The sequence below is a fragment of the Phodopus roborovskii genome, unplaced genomic scaffold (genome assembly GCF_943737965.1).
Source record: "Phodopus roborovskii unplaced genomic scaffold, PHOROB, whole genome shotgun sequence".
Classification (NCBI taxonomy): domain Eukaryota; kingdom Metazoa; phylum Chordata; class Mammalia; order Rodentia; family Cricetidae; genus Phodopus; species Phodopus roborovskii.
This window is the reverse complement of record NW_026126549.1, coordinates 11043592-11062787: the sequence shown is the minus strand read 5'-3', so window position 1 is coordinate 11062787 and position 19196 is coordinate 11043592. Positions and strand designations below refer to the sequence as shown.

Sequence of the window (19196 nt, the reverse complement as noted above, 5' to 3'; positions counted from 1 at the left end):
GAATTCAAACGACCCTCTGCACTGTCTTCCATGTTCCTACTAACATAGCCCATTATCTGAAGTCCAAAAGTCCATGTTCCACCAACAAGCGGCATTGTCAGACTTGTCACAGAAATGCCCCATTATCTGGTACCTACTTCTGCCTTAGTGTTCTGTTGATATGAACAGACACCATGAATACAGCAACTCTTATAAAAGAAAGTAATCCACTGGGGCTTGTTTACAGTTTCAGAGGTTTGGTCCATTATCATCAGGCCAGGGAGCATGGCTGCACATAGGCAGCAAGCAAAGCTGAGAGTTCTACCTTCAGATCTTCAGGCTGCAGGGACCTTTGAAACCTCAGAGCCCACCCCAATTGCCAAACTTCCTCCAACAATGCCACATGTTCTAACCCTTCTCAATTATTGCCACGCCCTCTAAAGTATAATTTGGGATTAGCACTGTGATATTTCTAGGATTACTCTTTTTTTTCCCCCCTTTTGAGGCAGGGTTTCATTATGTAGCTCTGGCTGTCCCAGAGCTCACTATGTAGTCCTGAGTCCACAGAGATCTGCCTGTCTCTGCCAGCCAAGTGCTGAGATTAAAGGCGTGTGCCACTACTGGCTGCATTCCTCTTCCTGTTCAGGATTGCTGTGAGGCTAGAGTGGTGATTCAGCAGTTAAGGGCACTAGCCACTCTTCCAGAGGACACAGGTTTGGTTCCCACACCCACATGATGACTCATGGCTACCAATTAATTACTTCAGTTCCAAGGGTATCTGACACTCTTCTGGCTCCTGTTAGTACCAGGCACGAATGGTGCACTGATGTACATGCAGGCAAAACACCCAAATACATAAAAATAATAAATTTTAAGAAGGAATGGCTTTAGCTACTCGGAGTCTTCTGTATTAATTTTAGGATTTCCTTTTTTTCTTTTTTTTTTTTTTTTTTTTTTTTTAAAGATTTATTATGTATACAGAGTTCTGTCTGCATGTTTGCCTGCAGGCCAGAAGAGGGCACCAGATCTCACTACAGATGGTTGTGAGCCACCATGTGGCTGCTGGGAATTGAACTCAGGTCCTCTGGAAAGAGTAGCCCGTGCTCTTAACCTCTGAGCCATCTCTCCAGCCCTTATTAAAAAAAAAAAAAAAAAAAAAAAAAAAAAATCATTGAACTTTTGATGGAGATGCATTAAGTGTGTGGATTGCTTTTGGTAATGTAGCTACTTTCATATTATTATGTCTGCTGATCCTCCTACATAGGAAATATTTTTCTCATGTCTTCAATTTCTTTCTTCATTGTCTTAAAGTTCATTTCACTTTCTTGCTTTCTTGATTTGGTTTAATCCCGAGGTATTTTTGAAACTATTGTAAATGGGTTCCTTCCACCCTCATTTCTTTTGACAGTGAGTTCATTATTGATATACAGAAAAGCTACTGAATTTTGTGTGTTGATTTTGTATCTTGCTTTCTGTACTCAAAGAGTTTATATGGGCAAGAGTTTTCTCATGGAATCTTTCAGGTTTTTAAGTGGAAGATAATGTCATCTGTATATAGGAATGATTTGACGTCTTTGTTTTCCCAAACCCCCCCCCCCTTTTTGTCTTAACCCTGAAGCTAAGACTTAAGCCTATGTTGAGTAAGAGTAGAATGAGTACACTTGTCTCATTCTAAATTGAATTTGTAAAGACTGTGGGACTTAAGCTTGTAAATGTTTTATATTGTAATGTCAACATTAATGTTAGATCTTGGGGATAGCGAAGAAAGGAAAGGTTGTGCCTTAACAGTGAGGTATTTGTGTGTCAAGCTGACAAGCAATCAGAAAATGCCTCCATATGGCCAAGCTTAGTAGTGATTAATGTGGGAGGGCCCAGTCCACTATGAGTGGGGCTGGTGGTCCTGAGTTCTGTAAGAGCATAGGCTGAATAAGCCAGTAAGCAGCACTCCTCCGTGGACTCTATGTCAGTTCCCGCCTCCAGGTTCCTGCCCTGCGTGAGTTCCTGTTCTGTCTTCCTTTCATGATGAACAATGATGTGTAAGTTTGAAACAAATAAACCATTTCCACCCTCACTTGCTTTTTGGTCATGGTGTTTCATCACAATAGAAACCCTAAAGATGACAGTAGGTGAGTTAACATCACTGCCTTATAGCTTTTTATATTATTTATTTTTCTGACACCTTAATTACAAAATTGTTTGAAAGTTCTTCTCTGGTTATGTCTATTTTGCATTTTATATGCGTTCTTTGAATATTTCTTCTCTAGATTTTAAGAAATTTCTGCCATAATTTCCTTAAATTGATTCTCCCTGCTTTTACAGTTTACCTCAGCTCCTTCCTCTATCTTATGGTTTGGTCTTTTGATCCTATTTCAGAGTTCTTGGATGTTGTGTTTCCATAATGATATTTGAATGCTGTTGTCCATCAACCCTGTGCTCTGGATTCTTTCTTCTGCTTTCTTGGTATCACTTCCTATGGTGTCCTTTTTTGTTTTGGATTTTATGTTTAGTAAAACAAACAAACAAAAAAACCCTTATATTCCTTTAATGTGCATGAATATTTTGTTTGCATACATATATACACAGTGGCCATGGAGGACAGAAGAGGGAGTTGGACCCCACAGAACTGGAATTATGGATTGTTTCAAGCCTTCATGGGGGTGCTGGTAATTGAACCGGGCCATCTGTATGAGCAGCAAGTACTCTAAACTACTGAGCCATCTCTTAAAGCCCCAGATTTCATTTTTACCTTTAAGCAAGTGTGATGGATTATTTTTATTGTTCACTTGACTACAACTGGAATTAACTAAAACCAAGTGGCTGGATGCACTATGAAGGTTTTTGTCTGTTTTAATTAAATCACTGGAAGTTGGAAGATTTTTTTTTTTAAATTTTAATTCATTTTACATACCAACCACAGTTCTCTCTCCCTCCCCTCTTCCTGAGACCCTCCCTCCCATCCACTCTTTACAAAAGGTAAGGCTTCCCATGGGTCGTCAACAAAGCCTCACATATCAAGTTGAGGCAGCACCAAAATCCTCCCCACTGTATCAAGGCTGAGCAAGGCATCCTATCACAGGGAATGGGCTCCAAAAAGCCAGCTCATGCACCAGGGGCAGATCCTGGTCCCACTGCCAAGGACCCCACAAATAGATCAAACTAAACAACTGTTATCCACATTCAGAGGGCCTAGTTCTGTCGCATGCAGGCTCCCCAGCTGTCAGTCCAGAGTCCATGAGCTCCCACTAGCTGGGGTTGGGGTGGAGGAAAAGACCCACTTTTAATCTGTCTTTTGAGGTGGAAAAGATACAACTTTAATCTGGGGTCTTACTTTGTGGTGGCAGCCTATGTAAAAGACATGTAAGGAAGAAGAACTTGCTTTCCCTTTGCCCATTTGCCCTTGCTCTTGCTGGCAAGTTCATTCCTTCACAGACACTAGAACCTACTTCTTCATGATTTTGGCATGTACTGAAGACCAACGGAGACATCCAGTCTTGTGAGCTGAAGACTTACTAGATTCTTGGACCTTCCATTGGTAGTCAGTCATTATTGGCCTAGCTGGAACACAGCCTGTAAGCCACTCTATTGCGGTAAATAAGGATCAGGATAAACAAATAGGCCGAATAGATGTTTATTCAGGGAGAAATAACTTACAACCTAGACAGATGAACACCAGGAAATTCAACCCGATCCTCTCCTGTCCGAGTCATGCCAGAAAGAGAGAGCCCCTTCCTGGCCCCCTCCGACCTCCTTCCTCAGGTCACCTCCGCCCATCGCTCCACCCCCCAATGGGCGTGGTCGGTGCTACAGAAGGATTATCTCACTACACCACTCCAATAAACCACATACACATGTTAATTCAATATATGTTCATTCATCAAACAAATATATAATGAATATATATTTTTACATATGTAAACACACACACTCATTTAAGTTCTGTCCTCCAGAGAACCCTAATAACTGTGTATGTATTTGAGTAAAATGCCCAAAGATATTGGGTCCCTGGGACTTGGACTTAGAGGAGGTAGTGAGATTTACTTTAAGAGTAGTATTTGGTCTTATACGGTGAATCATTTCTCCAACCCCTCTACTGTTATTTGACTCTTGAGTTCTTTATTTTCAACAATTTTTCTTAAAAAACAAAACCAACAAACAAAAAACCCAAAACTCAATTTCCTTGCTAAATTTTTCTTCCAAGTTGCTCATGTTTTTCATCCATTCTTTTCTCTGTGTTGTGGATTTTCCTCTGTTTTCAATTAATCTGTTTGTCTCCTCTTTCAGGTCCTTGATACTTTTTCCCAGAAAAGTTCTGACATTGTCACCTGGCATTTTACCCATGTCCGTCATATGTTTAGCACTTAAGGTAGTTATATTGCCTTGCCTTTTCATTTTCCGGTTTCTCTGTTATAATCTTTCCATCTGTTTTATGTACCTGGACTTTTGTGGGGATTCTCTTGCTGGGTAGTTTTTTTTTTTCCAGTACCAAGCAGAGGATGAAATAAACTTTTGGGGCACAGTATTCTATATTTTTCCTTCCAGACTCTCATAGAAGTAGCCTCTAACCCACCTTATCTGGAAGTTCAGAAATTAAGTCTTTACATTCTCAATTTCCAAGGAATTACAATGATGCAGATCATCTATCTACTCTGAAAATGGTTTCTAGGTGTGGCCACAGACTTATGCCATTTCCACTAATACACTGCTTCCATAAGATCTCACTTCTAGGGCTTCCCAGTTTCAGTTGATGGTCCAGTGTCCCCTTGTGGGAGAATACAATTGAAAAACAATTACTCAATATTGTGGGTTACTAATTATCCACCACATAAACAAGACTGGGCTAGGACCATAGCTCAGTCAGTAAAGTGCTATCTTTGTGAGCATGAGGTTCTGAGTTCCACCTCTTGAAGCCCACATTTGAAAAAGCCCACCTCTGGCATGATGAGAACCCCGAGGCCAGAAAGAGGGCTTCCTAGGCAGAAAGAGTCTGAAAACTTGCTGCAGCTTCTACGGCAGCATTGTCGTCACTTTTCACTTCCATGTTGTATAGACGGGTGCTCTTAAATCTCATAAACTGATGCCTGCTAGTTTCAAACCCTTGTTCTGTAGCTTTATCTCCTCTGTGAGCCTTCATGAAATCAGAATAGTCATGTTCTTCAACTGGGGTACACATTGGATTACGGGAATGCTGCATCTGCTTTGCTCTTCTAACCAGACCACTAAAACTTGTCCCATTTCAGCAATAAAGCTTTTATTTATTTGTCATTCATGTGTTCACTGAAAAGTTGTACTTTTTACTTTCAAGAATTTTCCTTTGCATTTACAAATTGGCTGTTTGGTAAGTGGCCTCACTTTTGGTTTAGTTCTTCTTTCTCTACCCCCTTAAAAAAACAAACAAACCAAACATGTGTATGTGTGTATTTCCATATGTGTGTGTATCTGCATGTGTGAGTTAGATCTTTCTCCTTGGTGGACTCTGGGGATCAAATCAGCTGTTACCCCAAAACACATCTAGGGCTTTGGGTTGGCCAACCCCAGGGTCTCCCACATCCATGATCTGATGGAGTGTGTGAAGGGACTGGTCAAGTGGGAACCATGACCCGGGAATCTCCTGACTCAGGACAATGGTGGGATATTTTGGGATGAGTTTTGAGAAGGATCTAGTGTTGGTGCACCAGAAGTCTGAGGCTTTGAACCAGACCAACAACTTGTTACAAAGAACAACATTTGCAAGTAAAGTGGAGAGACAGATGGGTATAAGACACACCACAGCTCCCAATGTCACCAAGTCAAATGAAGAGGTGTTAGAGAGGTGAGAAAGATGAAGGAACGAATGGCTTTTTTGTTGTTGTTTTGTTTTTAATAGTTTATAGATTTTCTTTTGGGGAGAACTATATGGGTGAGGGACAGACATAGAGGGCCTGGAAAATGAGTGGGATTGGGGTATATGATATGAAATTCCTCAAGAACCAATAAAATACTAGTTAAAAAAAATCTCTGTAACAAAGTCATTCACAGAAAACAGCATTTTGATGTGTTCATTCCATTTGTATGAATAATGAAAATATATGTGTATTTATCTTTATACATTTCAATTACTTTTCTTCTTTACTGTGGTTGTTTTAAATAAAATTGTCCCCAGAGGGCATTACTAAGAGGTGCAACCTTGTTGAAATAGGTGTGGCCTTGTTGGAGGAAGTGTATCACTGTGGGGACAGTTTTGAGGTCTCTTTTGAGTAAGCTTTTCTTAGTTTGAGTCTCAGTCTACTCCCTGTTGCCTACATCAACAAGTAGCAGTTACCTCTCCAGCACCATGTCTGCCTGCATGCTGCTATGTCCCTCCATGATAATAATAGACTGAACCTCTGAACAGTACTGTTAGTCACCACAATTAATGCTTTCTTTATAAGAGTTGCCATGGTTATGGTACCTCTTCACAGCAATAGAAACCATAAGACATCTTTAATGGTTATCCATTAAGTAAAAGATTATAGAAAATAATGAGAAGGTATTAGAGGAAGTTAAATTTTATAATTGTCACAAATATAGAAATTCTGAATTTAAAAATGTCACATACTTAAAATCAACTAAACTGGTAGAAATATTTAAAACAAAAGCATGCGAAAAAAATCACTACATGATTGTTTATTTAAAATATGCTCTGGATGTAAGTACATGTGGGCTTACATAATATGTGGTTACTCATATAAACCCTCAATTAGAATGCTCAATAGGTCATACCCAAAGCCTTTTGTTTTTAATAAACACGATAAATTTTCTTTCTTATGGAGAGTGTTTAAAGCCTTTTCAATCTTGATTTGTGAAGAGATTACTAAAAAATAACTTAGCTACATCAAAGAATATTATTTGCAATGTTGTCACAGATTTCTCCATGGCAAAATAGTCATATATTGTTATTGCACAATTTATAGGTACAGGTTACTGTGTGCATATAAACTCTCTATAATGACAGTGTTTTCACTGTAACTTGCTCACTATATTTAAAATTATGAAATAAAATTTACAAAACCTTTAACAATATACTTTTATAATAAAAGTATCCTGAGGATATTACAAAATTCATTTACCAGCCCTTCATTTCTTTGCTTTCACTCTTTAATTCCTAATAGTTTTCCATATTTCCTTACATAAAAATGGTCATTTATAGTTCTAACTAAAAAATAAATTTAAGCTAAGTAATATATAACTATCCCTTAAACACTTATTCCCATCTACTACCAGTCTCATTGGCTAAAAATCAAGTATTTATCAAGATTTTTATAATTCTGGATCAGAAAAGATATAGCATGAAATAGACAGAAATAGGCCTAGCATATTTAAGTTATAAGCATTATAAATTTTAAATATTTTGATCAAATTTTATAATAAAATATTTTGGCAAAATAATAAAATATAAGGTTTATTTCCTATCAATGGTAGATATGGAGGGCACTGTACATTTGTAAATACTACCTATTTAATTTGACTCTTTTCACAATGTTTTTAAAACACTGCTATAACATTTTCAGAATTTTGAGACTAAATTCATCTAAAAAGACGTAGAATTAAAACAAAAGTTAAGTAAAATGTCTGATCATCGGAACTGGTGACAAATTCATAAATGTAAATGCTTCTGTGCCACATAACATCTTTATTGCCTACTGAGACTTGTTTAATATCTTTAAAATAGTAATCTTGGAATTCTTCTTAAAAGTGACTTGGAAATTAAAGAGACAATTAAAAAAATTATATACAAAAACAGTTGCAAGTAAAGTTTTATACTTGTGGCAGTAGGTGTTATGGCACAAAACTCATGGAAAGACTTGTAGTTTCTGTTTGTATATATACAATATCACATAAGATGTATAATATATATACATATGCACATATATATATACACATACACACATAAATACATTTACATACACACATCTGGGCTATAGAAGGGAAAGAGAAAAACTCTAATGAACTCCTTGGTTCTTTTACATGGAAGTCCCAATAGCAGTTTTAATGGAGATGCCTTACCTCTATATAAACTCATTATTAACAGTAAAAGAATTATGATGCCTGTGTGACGAAGTAGTGAGTGTGGTCAATAAGGGATGAGTATTATCTCGGCACCTGTCTTAAAGGGTTTTACTGTCAATAGCATTCATGCAGTGGGATCTGCAGGAGTTTGTAACAATGAGAAAAAGAAGTTCCTTTAACATGATGATATATTTACTAAAATATACTATAAATAAGTATGGATACAGCATTACTTATACATTCTAACATTCTATGTTAGGCAATAGGATTTAAATATGAATGACCTGTTAACTTTTAAGGCATCAGTGCATTAAGGGCAAAGCTCCATAAAATAAATATGACAACAAGAAAGCATTAGCTTACCCTTGGTATAGGGGATTACTGCATACTGTATCTGCTGGCTACTTCCACAAAAGCAGTTAATAAATCATATACCCTCTTGTGAAAATGTTACAGCATCAATTTCACATCATTTTTTAACACCTCATTTAAAGGACTAAACTGATCCGGCAGTATCCTCATTTTCATTGTTCCATCAGCTCCACAAGAGAAAATGTGATTTGCTGGTCCTGTCTCAATCTGCATGACTCCAGTTCCAATATTTCTAAAAATAGACTGTCGAGCATGTTCATTGATAAAAGTATGGAGAAGACTAAAGGAGGAAAGACTCCAAATCTGAAAGATATGAAGGACAAAATGAAAACTGGGGCTGGTGATAAACTTAAGAAAACAAAAGAAAATGTAAACCTGCCTTCCTGTGCAGGTAAGATATTTCTACAAGGATGGAGAGTATCTGTATAAGCCATGATCACAGCCTCCTGATTCTCTATAGGCTGCAGCCATTTATCAACTGCTTATTACTCAAAGTCCATCCAGAGAGAGAACAAATTATTAACAATGCATTGAAGTATTACTTCTTTATAATACTGAATACTTGGAGCTCAGAAAAGATGCAAGGATGAAAGTTAACTGATATCTAGAAGTTCTCTACCTTGGTAAAGCTTAGACAATTATTAAAATTCTACAATACTAATTCCTAATCCTAAAAGTTTCTATTGTAAGCCCTCATCAAGACAAATGTGTCCATTTTAAATCAAATCCCAAATGTCTTCTCTTATTAAAGATCTGTGTGGAAAGGTCTTCAGTATGTGTGTGTGTGTATGTATGTATGTATGTATGTATGTATGTATGTATGTATATAAAATTTTTTTTCCAGTTTGGAGAAATCAGCTTACTTTCTGATTTTTAATACTACTTAGGGGAAACAGCTTTTTCTCCAAAACAAAACACTTCATCAGTCTACACTTTTTATACAAATTTGTTAAATTATGCCTTTTAAACATATTACACCTTTAAATTTTTATTTTATGTGTATGGTTGACTTCTTACACATATGTATGTGAATCACGTGTGTGCTTGATGCCTGAAGATTCCAAAAGTTACAAGTGGTTGAGAACTATACATGTGTGCTGAGAATCAAACCTGAATCCTGTCAGAGCAGCCTGGGCTTTTAACCATTGAACAATCTCTCCAGCCCCAGACTATAGAATTTCAATGACTTTAAAGTCTAAATTCCAGAACCAGTGTAGAACCTAAATAGCTGATCTAAATCAAAGTTTTTCCTACTTCAAGCTAAAGTCTGTTTGAGTACACAATGCAGGCACAGGGAAAAAAGATGATACAATCACACAGCTGTAAGACCACTACTTTAGCTGGGACCAACATGGCCAAGCCAGATGATAGTTGACTGTCCCACTGCTATAATGAGATTTCCAGATAAACTGGGCAAAATGGCCTGCTTCCATCATGTATTTGATGTCATGACACATTGAAAACCTCATTAAGTACAGAAAAAGGGAGGAAATCCAGACCCATTCCTGGATTTCCCTGTAGACCTTCACCTCATGAGCAACTCTTCTCCATTAATGTTTGCTCATTATATGAATTATCCAAAATCCTAGCCATGTGACACTGTTTCTTGAGTGTGCACTTCTACTTAGTAATAAACTTCTTCTCAGTTCTGGAAGCAACAAGTGGAGGTCCAAATTTGCTCTTTCTTAAATCCTTACAACCAGTAGCCACAAACTGAAATAAAAGAGTGACTTAAAATTCTGCTGGGATATATTATTTTTAAAAAAGAGTACTGAAGGGCTGAAGAGATGACTCACTGGTTAGGAGCACTGGCTGATCCTCCAGGGAATTTGGGTTTCATTTCTAGTACCTACATGATGGTTCACAACCAGCTGTAACTTTAGTTCCAGGAGACTCAAAACTCTCTTATAGAATCTGCCAGCAATAGGCAAGTATTTGGCGCACTAAAATATGTGCAGACAAAACATAAGCAGCAGTAACAACATTTCTAAATTCTACACTTCTGTTTGTTTTGTGAGGGAGGTTAGAGGGAAGAAAACAACTTATCAGTTCTAAGAGAGAAGTTCATCTTACTTAGCACTAAATGTGCTTACACTCATGTAATGGATTCTAAAAGCCAGGTCCTTCAAATCTGAAATTGTTGACACTAAACATTCTGAAGACCAATTGAAAATAGCTTATCCACTTTCGATGGGTCCACAGAATCTTCCCTCAAAATCAATAGGTATTCTCCTTAACAGAGAACTTCACAGCTGAGTATTTTTGAAGTGGAATTTTATAACAGACATTTCAATAAGCTGTTTAGCATTTTTTAATAAGCTTCTTAATGCTTTAAACAACTTTAAAATTTAACACAATAGAGTGTGATAATCTATGAACAAGGCTTAATTAGCTATATTCTTAAACATGAATTATGGAATCTGAGTTGTTGAACATTATTATTATATATGAAAAGAGAGGAGCAATGTGGGTTTAGTTAACCCAGAAATTTATTTTAGTAAATACATAATTAAGAGCAGAGAGTGAAGACTAATTCTAATCCCAGAAATATTCTTAGGTCCATAGAAGATTTGGTTCTTTAGCATTAATTAAGCATATTTTAAAACCAGTGAAAAAGTAAAATTTCAAGTTAAAAATAATTCCATCTATCAAAGGATTTATTAGATAGTAATTAGCACTATTAACTATAATGGAATGAATAAGACTATTTGATGGGAGATGTCATTCTGTATATGTTTCTCATACTGGTTAATAATAAAGCACTGTTGGCCAATAGGAAAGGAAGATAGGAGGGACTAGGAGACAAGGAGGAAATAGGAAGTAGTAAGGAGGAGTCAAGATGGAGAGTCTGGAGAGAGCTGGACGCCAGCCGCCTCCCCGGTAAGAAAAGGCCATGTAAAGATACATAGAAATGGGTTAATAATTAAAGGCAGAGCTAGCCGATAAGTAACAAGTAACCGGGCCAACAGTATTGTATCAAATACAGAGTCTCTGTGTGTTATTTGGGGCTGGTGGAGTGGTAGCAGGACAAGACCGGGCAGCAGGCGGAAAAACCGTACTCGTTACAGATGGCGCCCAACGTGGGGCATAAGACCTTCCACTTAAAATTTAACAAAAGCTTAAAAAAGGGTTTTAAAAACAAAAGAACAGAGACAAGCAAGGTTTCTTGGTAGCAGCATTTTTCTCAGTTGAACTCTGCTTTGCTAGAGACAAGCAGATATTCGCGCGTTTGCTAGAGACAAGCAGATATTCAAGCGGCTCCTTTAAGCGAAGATTCCTGACTCAGCAAAAGCCGCAAAAAAGCACAGGGCTTTTAAGAAACTCTGCTAACAATTTATTGATATGTATGAGAGATGGCAATGGCAGTGACCACATCTCCAAGCCGGCAGCATGCTTTCTGGGTGGCAACGCAGACCAAGGCGGTAAGCACAGCTTTCCATGCTGGCGGTAAAAGTACCGGCCACCATCTTTGGTAAACCGTGTCTGATACAGCTATGACTTTCATTTTAGCAAAGTTGTTGTTTACCAGATAAAAGACTTGTGGCCAGACAAAGATAAAGATTTACAGTAAAGACAGATTCATATTAAGAAAAACCTCTAAAGGTTTACAGTGTGTTTTAAAATATACGTAGACATGAAAAAAAAAATGGTTTTAAAGAGACAAAGAGGAACTGGGTGTTGTAGCACACGCCTTTAATCCCAGCACTCAGGAGACAGAGGCAAGCAGATCTCTGTGATTTGCAAAGTAAACCTGGTATGCAGAGTAAATTCCAGGACAGATAAGAGTTACACAGTGAAACCCTATGTCAAAAAATAAAAAAATAAAAATAAAATAAACAGAGTAATAATAAAGCCACATAAAGATGAAAAGCTCAGAGAGAATCTGGTTACTGTATGCTATTGTGTTGTCTTTACATTGTTTGACTGCTGAGAAAATAACAACAACTGATAAAGAAAATACTGCTGGATTAATTAAATTTATATATTTTAAAAATGCTTTGACTCAAAAATTTAAGTTCAAGGACAAGTTACTGGGGAAAAGGATTTCTATTTTTGTTTCAACAGGAAATAAAAAGCTGTGGATTCCTTCCAGACTAATATGGTTTGATCAAGCCAGACCCCCTAAAACAGAGTTCCTGATGATCCAACATTCAAAACAGCTTGAACAAGGCAGACTTGCAGACTACAGCCAGGATTTCTGCATCTTCTTAGGATCCCCATGACAGCGCCCCCTATCAGCAGGAAGTAGTTTGGAAAGAACGACGCCCAAATTCCCAAACATTGTTTATAAATGTTTGTTTTCATTTAAATGGACTTGGTTATAAATGGGTAATGATCACAACCAATATCTTTTTAAAGGTAAAAAGGGAATTATGGTATAGATATGCATAGTTTGTTTTGGAATGGATTTTCATTTATTGATACAATTTAAGGTCAATTTTGTCATATGTATATTTCTCCTCTTGTTTGTATAGCTTATTTTGAAATGTAATGTATAATGTAGTACAGATTATAGATAATTACCTATGATAGTCAAAGCTTAGAGTTAAGTTAGTTAGGTTTTCAAGATACACAGAGATGTATTTGAGATAAATAGGCATTCTTCAAACCTTTCAAAGACCTACAGAATATGGCATTTAAAGTGGTTTAGGGTTTTTGTGACAGTGAGACATAATTGCTCTTGGCAATACCACCTGCACCAGAAAGGAAGATGGACATCAAAGAAATGCATTATGGAGTTTGCTTTCAATATGGCAAGACTAGCCATGTGGACAAGATACTGCTCTTGTCTGGACTGTTTGACTTTATGCTGTATAAAGTGGACATGCAGGACCCACAGAAAAGTGACTGCTGATTCAAGATGGACATTGCTACAGAGTTCCTGCTTCATGAAAGAGTCTTCGAGACAATATGCAAGACACGGAGAAAAGTGACTGACAAACTGCCAATAAAGAAGACAGTTTAAAGTTTTCTGCTTTACTGGAGAGTCTGTCAGACATACTATGGCCTATGGGCTGAAGATGGAAGATTACAGAAGAACTTCGGGTGACTAAAAAGACAAGATGTCTCTGTCATTTCTAGAGCTTATATATTATCCTTCTGTGGTCTTTGAAGGAGTTGAAGACAGATAGTTATAGTTATAGTTTTCCTTAGTATTAAAGATAAGTTACTTTAGACACACAAAGATAGGATAGATGATGGAATATTTTCTTCAAATCTTGCTAAATGTTAATGGACTAAATAGTGTTAACTGTGATTATTTAATAACTGTTATGTGATATATTTTGCTATGTTAAGGTTAAAACCCTTCATGTTATTTTAGACAGAAAAGAGGAGATGATGGGAGATGTCATTCTGTATATGTTTCTCATACTGGTTAATAATAAAGCACTGTTGGCCAATAGGAAAGGAAGATAGGAGGGACTAGGAGACAAGGAGGAAATAGGAAGTAGTAAGGAGGAGTCAAGATGGAGAGTCTGGAGAGAGCTGGACGCCAGCCGCCTCCCCGGTAAGAAAAGGCCATGTAAAGATACATAGAAATGGGTTAATAATTAAAGGCAGAGCTAGCCGATAAGTAACAAGTAACCGGGCCAACAGTATTGTATCAAATACAGAGTCTCTGTGTGTTATTTGGGGCTGGTGGCGTGGTAGCAGGACAAGACCGGGCAGCAGGCGGAAAAACCGTACTCGTTACAACTATTATTTAAATAGATTAGTACTATAAATATGATTAAAGGCCAAAATTTCTAAATTTTTTTTCATATTATTGATACAATGGCATTAACTGTGTTTACCTTTATATTGCCTTCTGCAGATCCTGTAACAAAGTACTCTTCAGTTGGGTCAATAGCAATGGCTTTAACAGGGGAATCATGACTCTGAAAAAACTGCCTCTGTTGCCGTTGTCGAAGGTCAAATACACATGTGAAACCTTTTCTGCCACCTGATATTAGCAGTTGATGTTTGGGAGCATATGCTAAAACTGTGGCTCCACTATCATGGCAGGTAAAAGCTGAAGGTTAAAAAAAAAAAAAAAAAAGGTTAAAGCCACTTAGTAATAAAAGACCATCTTGTATAAGGTGGTCAAGACAGAATAAATAGATTTGCTTTTCTGCCTAAGACAATTTAAAAACCAAATACAATATAAGTAATGATTTGAGATACTGGGCATGAGACAATAAAGGATGACCCAGTGGAGAGGAAATATGGGTAGCCATACTGTTGTTCCAGCCAACTGCAGTCAGAACATAAGAAAAGGAAATTCAAGTTTAACTAGACTAAATACCAGCAAACAGATGAATAGTATCTATTATATCAGTGATCTGTAAATAAACATCAATAAACATTATGAATAAAGGTGCTAAGAATATTCCTGTACAAGCCTTTTGTAGCTTTCATATATAGAAAAGAGTACATACAGATGGATCATGCTAGATTCATGTTAAGTTTTTCCAAAGTGGTTGTAGTGTTTTATACTTCTGTTAGCAGCTGCTGTTTCTATACACCCTAACCAACACGTTGAGTCTTTAATTTAGGCCATGTTGGTATAAATGTTGTCTTGCAGCACAATGAATGTGCATTTTCTTGATTACTTTATCTTGATCGACTTTTTATATGCTTACTTGCCATTCAAATAGTGAGAAGGAGATTGTTTAAAAGTTCTTGGAAACATCATCACTTCATTCTTAAAACAATTATTTTAGCACAATTTAAAAAACTCACCACCAGACCCAAGCCACCTAGATTGTCCTGTTTTCTTCTCTAAGATTACACTTTACAGGAAGTTTTACAACTCAGGTTGAGTTAAATTTTGTGAAAAGTGAAGTCTGTGTCAAAGATATTTTCGGCTGTTGTTCTATGTCACTATTCAATTGTTTTAGCACTTTCATTGAAAAATTTTTTCTCCATTTAATTCTTTTGTGCATCTGTTAAAGTCTATGATATATAAAGGAGTCTATAATAAGGCTACCTCTTCTTTCCAATGTTCTATGTAACTTTTTAAAAAGCCACTGTCGTGATGTTTGATTATTGCAGCTTTAATTTTTGATTAGGCGGTGTGAGTCCTCTGAATTTGTTTTTCTTCAGTATTTTGTTGGTTATTTGCTATTTTCATATAAACTTTAGGATCTGTTTATTGTTATATATAAAACAGTTTGTTTGATCCTTACGGTGGTGGTGTATACCTTTAATTCCAGTACTTGTATTAAAGTACATGGGAGGCAGAGGCAAGCAGATCTCTGTGAGTTCGAGGTCAGCCTGGTCTACAAAGCAAGTTCCAGGACAGCCAGGACTGTTTCACAGAAAAGCCCTGTTTCAAAAACAAAAACAAACAAACAAACAAACAAACAAAAAAAAAACAAAAGAACAAAAAAATAAAAAGGAGTTTGCTTGTATTTCATTAGAACTGAGGAAATGGCATTTTGACCAAATTAAGTTTTCAAAGCTAAACTTGGGTCTTTTCTACAACAATTTAGAAGTTCTTTGACTTTTAAAATTATTTTTGTCACTTTCTACATACACCCTGTGTAATTTGTTTGACAAATGGCTCAGTAATTATTTCAGATGTTATTATGATAACGTCTTTTAAATTTCAAATTATAGATATTCATTGTTGGTGCAGAGGAAAGCAAATGGTTTTAGTGTACTGACCTGACACCTTGATATATTGACCACAGTAGCTCTAGATGGTGAGGTTCACACCTAGAAGTGTGTGTATGCTAGATAAGCACTCTCCAAATAAGCTACACCCACAATCCCAGATGTGAATTTCTTGACTTCTACAATTGATAAAATGTCTTCAAAACTTACCATGGAATCGGGTGGTGGTGGTCCACACCTTTAATACCAGCACTAGGGAGGCAGAGACAGGCAGAGCTCTGTGAGTTCGAGGCCAGCCTGGTCTGTTGAGTGAGTTCGAGTTCGAAGACAGCCTCCAAAGCTACAGAGAAATCCTGTCTCCAGAAACAAAACAAACAAACAAACAAAAAAACTTACCATGGACTAAACTATTGGTAGGTGCTACTAGAGTATCCCATAGACATATGTTTCTGGGGGGAGAAAAAAAAAAGGATTTCTTTTTAACTGACACAAAAATTGATAGAACAACAACAACAAAAAAAAAGGCCAAATATTAAACATAACATTTGAACTTTGTTCAAAAGGTTTTGATTTTAAATATATAAAAATTATATATAAAACCAATTCTCACATATAGTTTAAAAGCTATTAACTTACAAAACTGAGTTAAGTTTTGACTAACATGCACTTACAAATAATATCAACCTGAGAGTTGACTAAGAAATTACTTATGTGTTTACTGATTTTCTAATCTATCTGCAAACATACAAAGTCACAGAAAATGCCAGTTGGTATACAGAGGTGTGAGCACATACACACATGAAATCTACTGAACAGGGGCCAGGGTCTACAGCCCTGAAAGCTAGTTCCCAGTGTAGTGTGAAGCTTACAGAGGAATTTCAGAAACTCAGCAAGCTCAGTGTGTCTGTACTGTGAGTCTGGATGCTCTGCATGAGAATATGGAGGAAGAAGACAGAGATGCTCTTGTAAACTAGAAAGTTGTTCAGAGTTTTCTATTTTCTTGTAAAAATAATATCTACTTAGTAAGGTCATGGTGAAGACTAACCAAGTTAACTAAATAAATGACAGTACCTTTTTCACCTTCAATTTTTCTGAACATATAGAAAATACAAAGAAATGTTCATTTCATCAAAAAACAATTTTTTTCTTCTAAAGTCTCAATATGAGAACATAAAAAATAAAAATGAATTTTGCTTTAAATGGTTCTAGAATTTCCCAAGCTTTATGCCACTAAGATGCTTTAAATAAGAAAGAAATCCTTTGTTTTGAGAGATAATACGAGCAAAGGGGTCAAAACCCACAGAAACAACTGACCAGAGCTAGTGAGAGCACAGTGACTCCAGAATGATAGCTGAGGAACCTGCATATAGGACTGAGCTAGACCCCCTGAACGCAGGCAACAGGGGTGGACCGGATAGGTTATGAGGCCACAGCAGTGACTCCAGGAGCTATCTATCCATCCCTACAACATGAACTGGATTTTTGGAATCCATTTCCTATGGAGAGATACCTTGTTCAGTCTACACACATTGGGGAGGGCCTTGGTCAGGCCTCATTGTAGTGATAGGACAGACTTCCTGAATCCCCATGGAAGGCCATATGCTTTTTGAGGAGCAGATGGGGGGGAGTGGGGCAAAGAGAAGGTAAAGGGAGCAGAATGAGGGGAGAACTGGGATTGATATGTAAAATTAAAAAATAAAATAAAAAAAACCAAATCCTTATGCTAAAAATCCTAAGGCATAATTACTGAGACAAAGAATTATACAACGAAACAATTTATTTATCCATATACAACACCTCTCTTTCAGCTACATCTCTTACCTATTGTCAGTTGAAAGACCAGCTGTAGCTATCAGAGAGGAGGAACTAACGAAGACAAAATCATTGGCTGTCTTGTTATGACACTGCCAAGCCTGAAATGGTTATAAACAATAAAAGTTACTGCTGCTAGTAAAATTTCCATGATCAAGTAGATAGATAGATGTATAACTAAAATGTATACTTTATGTCTTTTAAAAATAATTTCTATTTTTCTTCAATCTTGTGAACTTTAAAAAGGTTGGAGAATACAAGGAAGGTTCATGGTGATTCACCATCCCTCTTTCTGTAAAAAATACAAACAGTTCCTGAACCATCTTTTTCACTTTTTTCAACAAATACCTTAAGAAGAAAACATACAGAGGTCAAATTTCAAATAATTATATAGGTCTAGCTAGTGGGGACAAAAAGCCAACAAAACTGTCTTACAAGAAAACAGAAACCAGGATTTAAGATTATCTTTGATATAACCATCTTTGTTGAATTAACATTATTAACTTTTCAGAACCAATCAAACTTTTAAATAACTGTTCAAAAATAATAAAACGTTACTGTCACAAAAGTAGAAAAAGCTCACAGTGCTTCTGAATATTCAATTAAACTTATTATGATTATTTTGCCCATTAAAAAAAGTTGCCTCTCCAGAACGCCCACTTACATAGCTCACCCTGTAGCCTAAGAAAACTGTGAGGAAAGAACAGACTAAGTCCTTTTCAGGGTGTCCTGCCAACACTCCCTTGCATATATTTACTGAACCTATAATCTTATTATTATTATTATTATTATTTTTTACTATGTACTGCTCAATTCTATAAAGGGATTCAGGGAATAACAGAATATAACATTTTTATACTCTGAAGGCAAATATTTATGAAGTCTGCACAATCTTAAACAGTGATGAAAACAACAGGGTCAGCAACAGGATGCCCTTTTCTAATTTGCTCATTAATAAAAGTTAAGTACAGGAAAACAACCTGATTATATGCCATGGTCTGCTAGTCATCTTAATTAGGTGTTAAGACTCATCCGCAGTTGGTGAGGTTGGATAAGTTCCAGTACTTTACATGGGTCTCTGAAGATACAGGTTGTGCATGTTAACTTTCTAAACTTTACTCAGTAATTTTCACATAGGAACCTATGGTCGTGACTGAGTAGACAAGAATAGACAAATCTTATTTATTAATTTTAATGTCACTTTCTCACTCATAGCTTTGACTTTTAAACATAAAATTCATGTTTTATATACACATAGGAAATTTTAACTTACCAGATATGGCTTAGGCATGCTCCCAGTAACTGGACAACATTTCCAGTTTGTTTGATACAAACTTAAATATCCATCAGCATCAACAATTCCAAACTTTAAAAAAAATTTAAATAATGAATGTAAATAAAAAGCACAC

General features: G+C 36.5%; 1 protein-coding gene across 5 annotated transcripts in view; it reads right to left on the bottom strand.

Moving 5' to 3' along the window:
• Window positions 1-6608: 6608 nt before the first annotated feature.
• The window catches only part of Dmxl1 (Dmx like 1), a 135517-nt gene continuing 122929 nt past the window's right edge, over window positions 6609-19196 (bottom strand). For all 5 annotated transcript variants that reach the window (XM_051200966.1, XM_051200968.1, XM_051200967.1 and 2 more), the window contains 5 exons: window positions 19061-19153; window positions 17797-17888; window positions 16372-16424; window positions 14172-14389; window positions 6609-8679 (listed from right to left, as the gene is read on the bottom strand). In XM_051200966.1, the coding sequence (XP_051056923.1) occupies window positions 8455-8679; window positions 14172-14389; window positions 16372-16424; window positions 17797-17888; window positions 19061-19153 (681 nt within the window). In that variant the 3' untranslated portion in view covers window positions 6609-8454. The remainder of the gene's footprint in view (window positions 8680-14171; window positions 14390-16371; window positions 16425-17796; window positions 17889-19060; window positions 19154-19196) is intronic.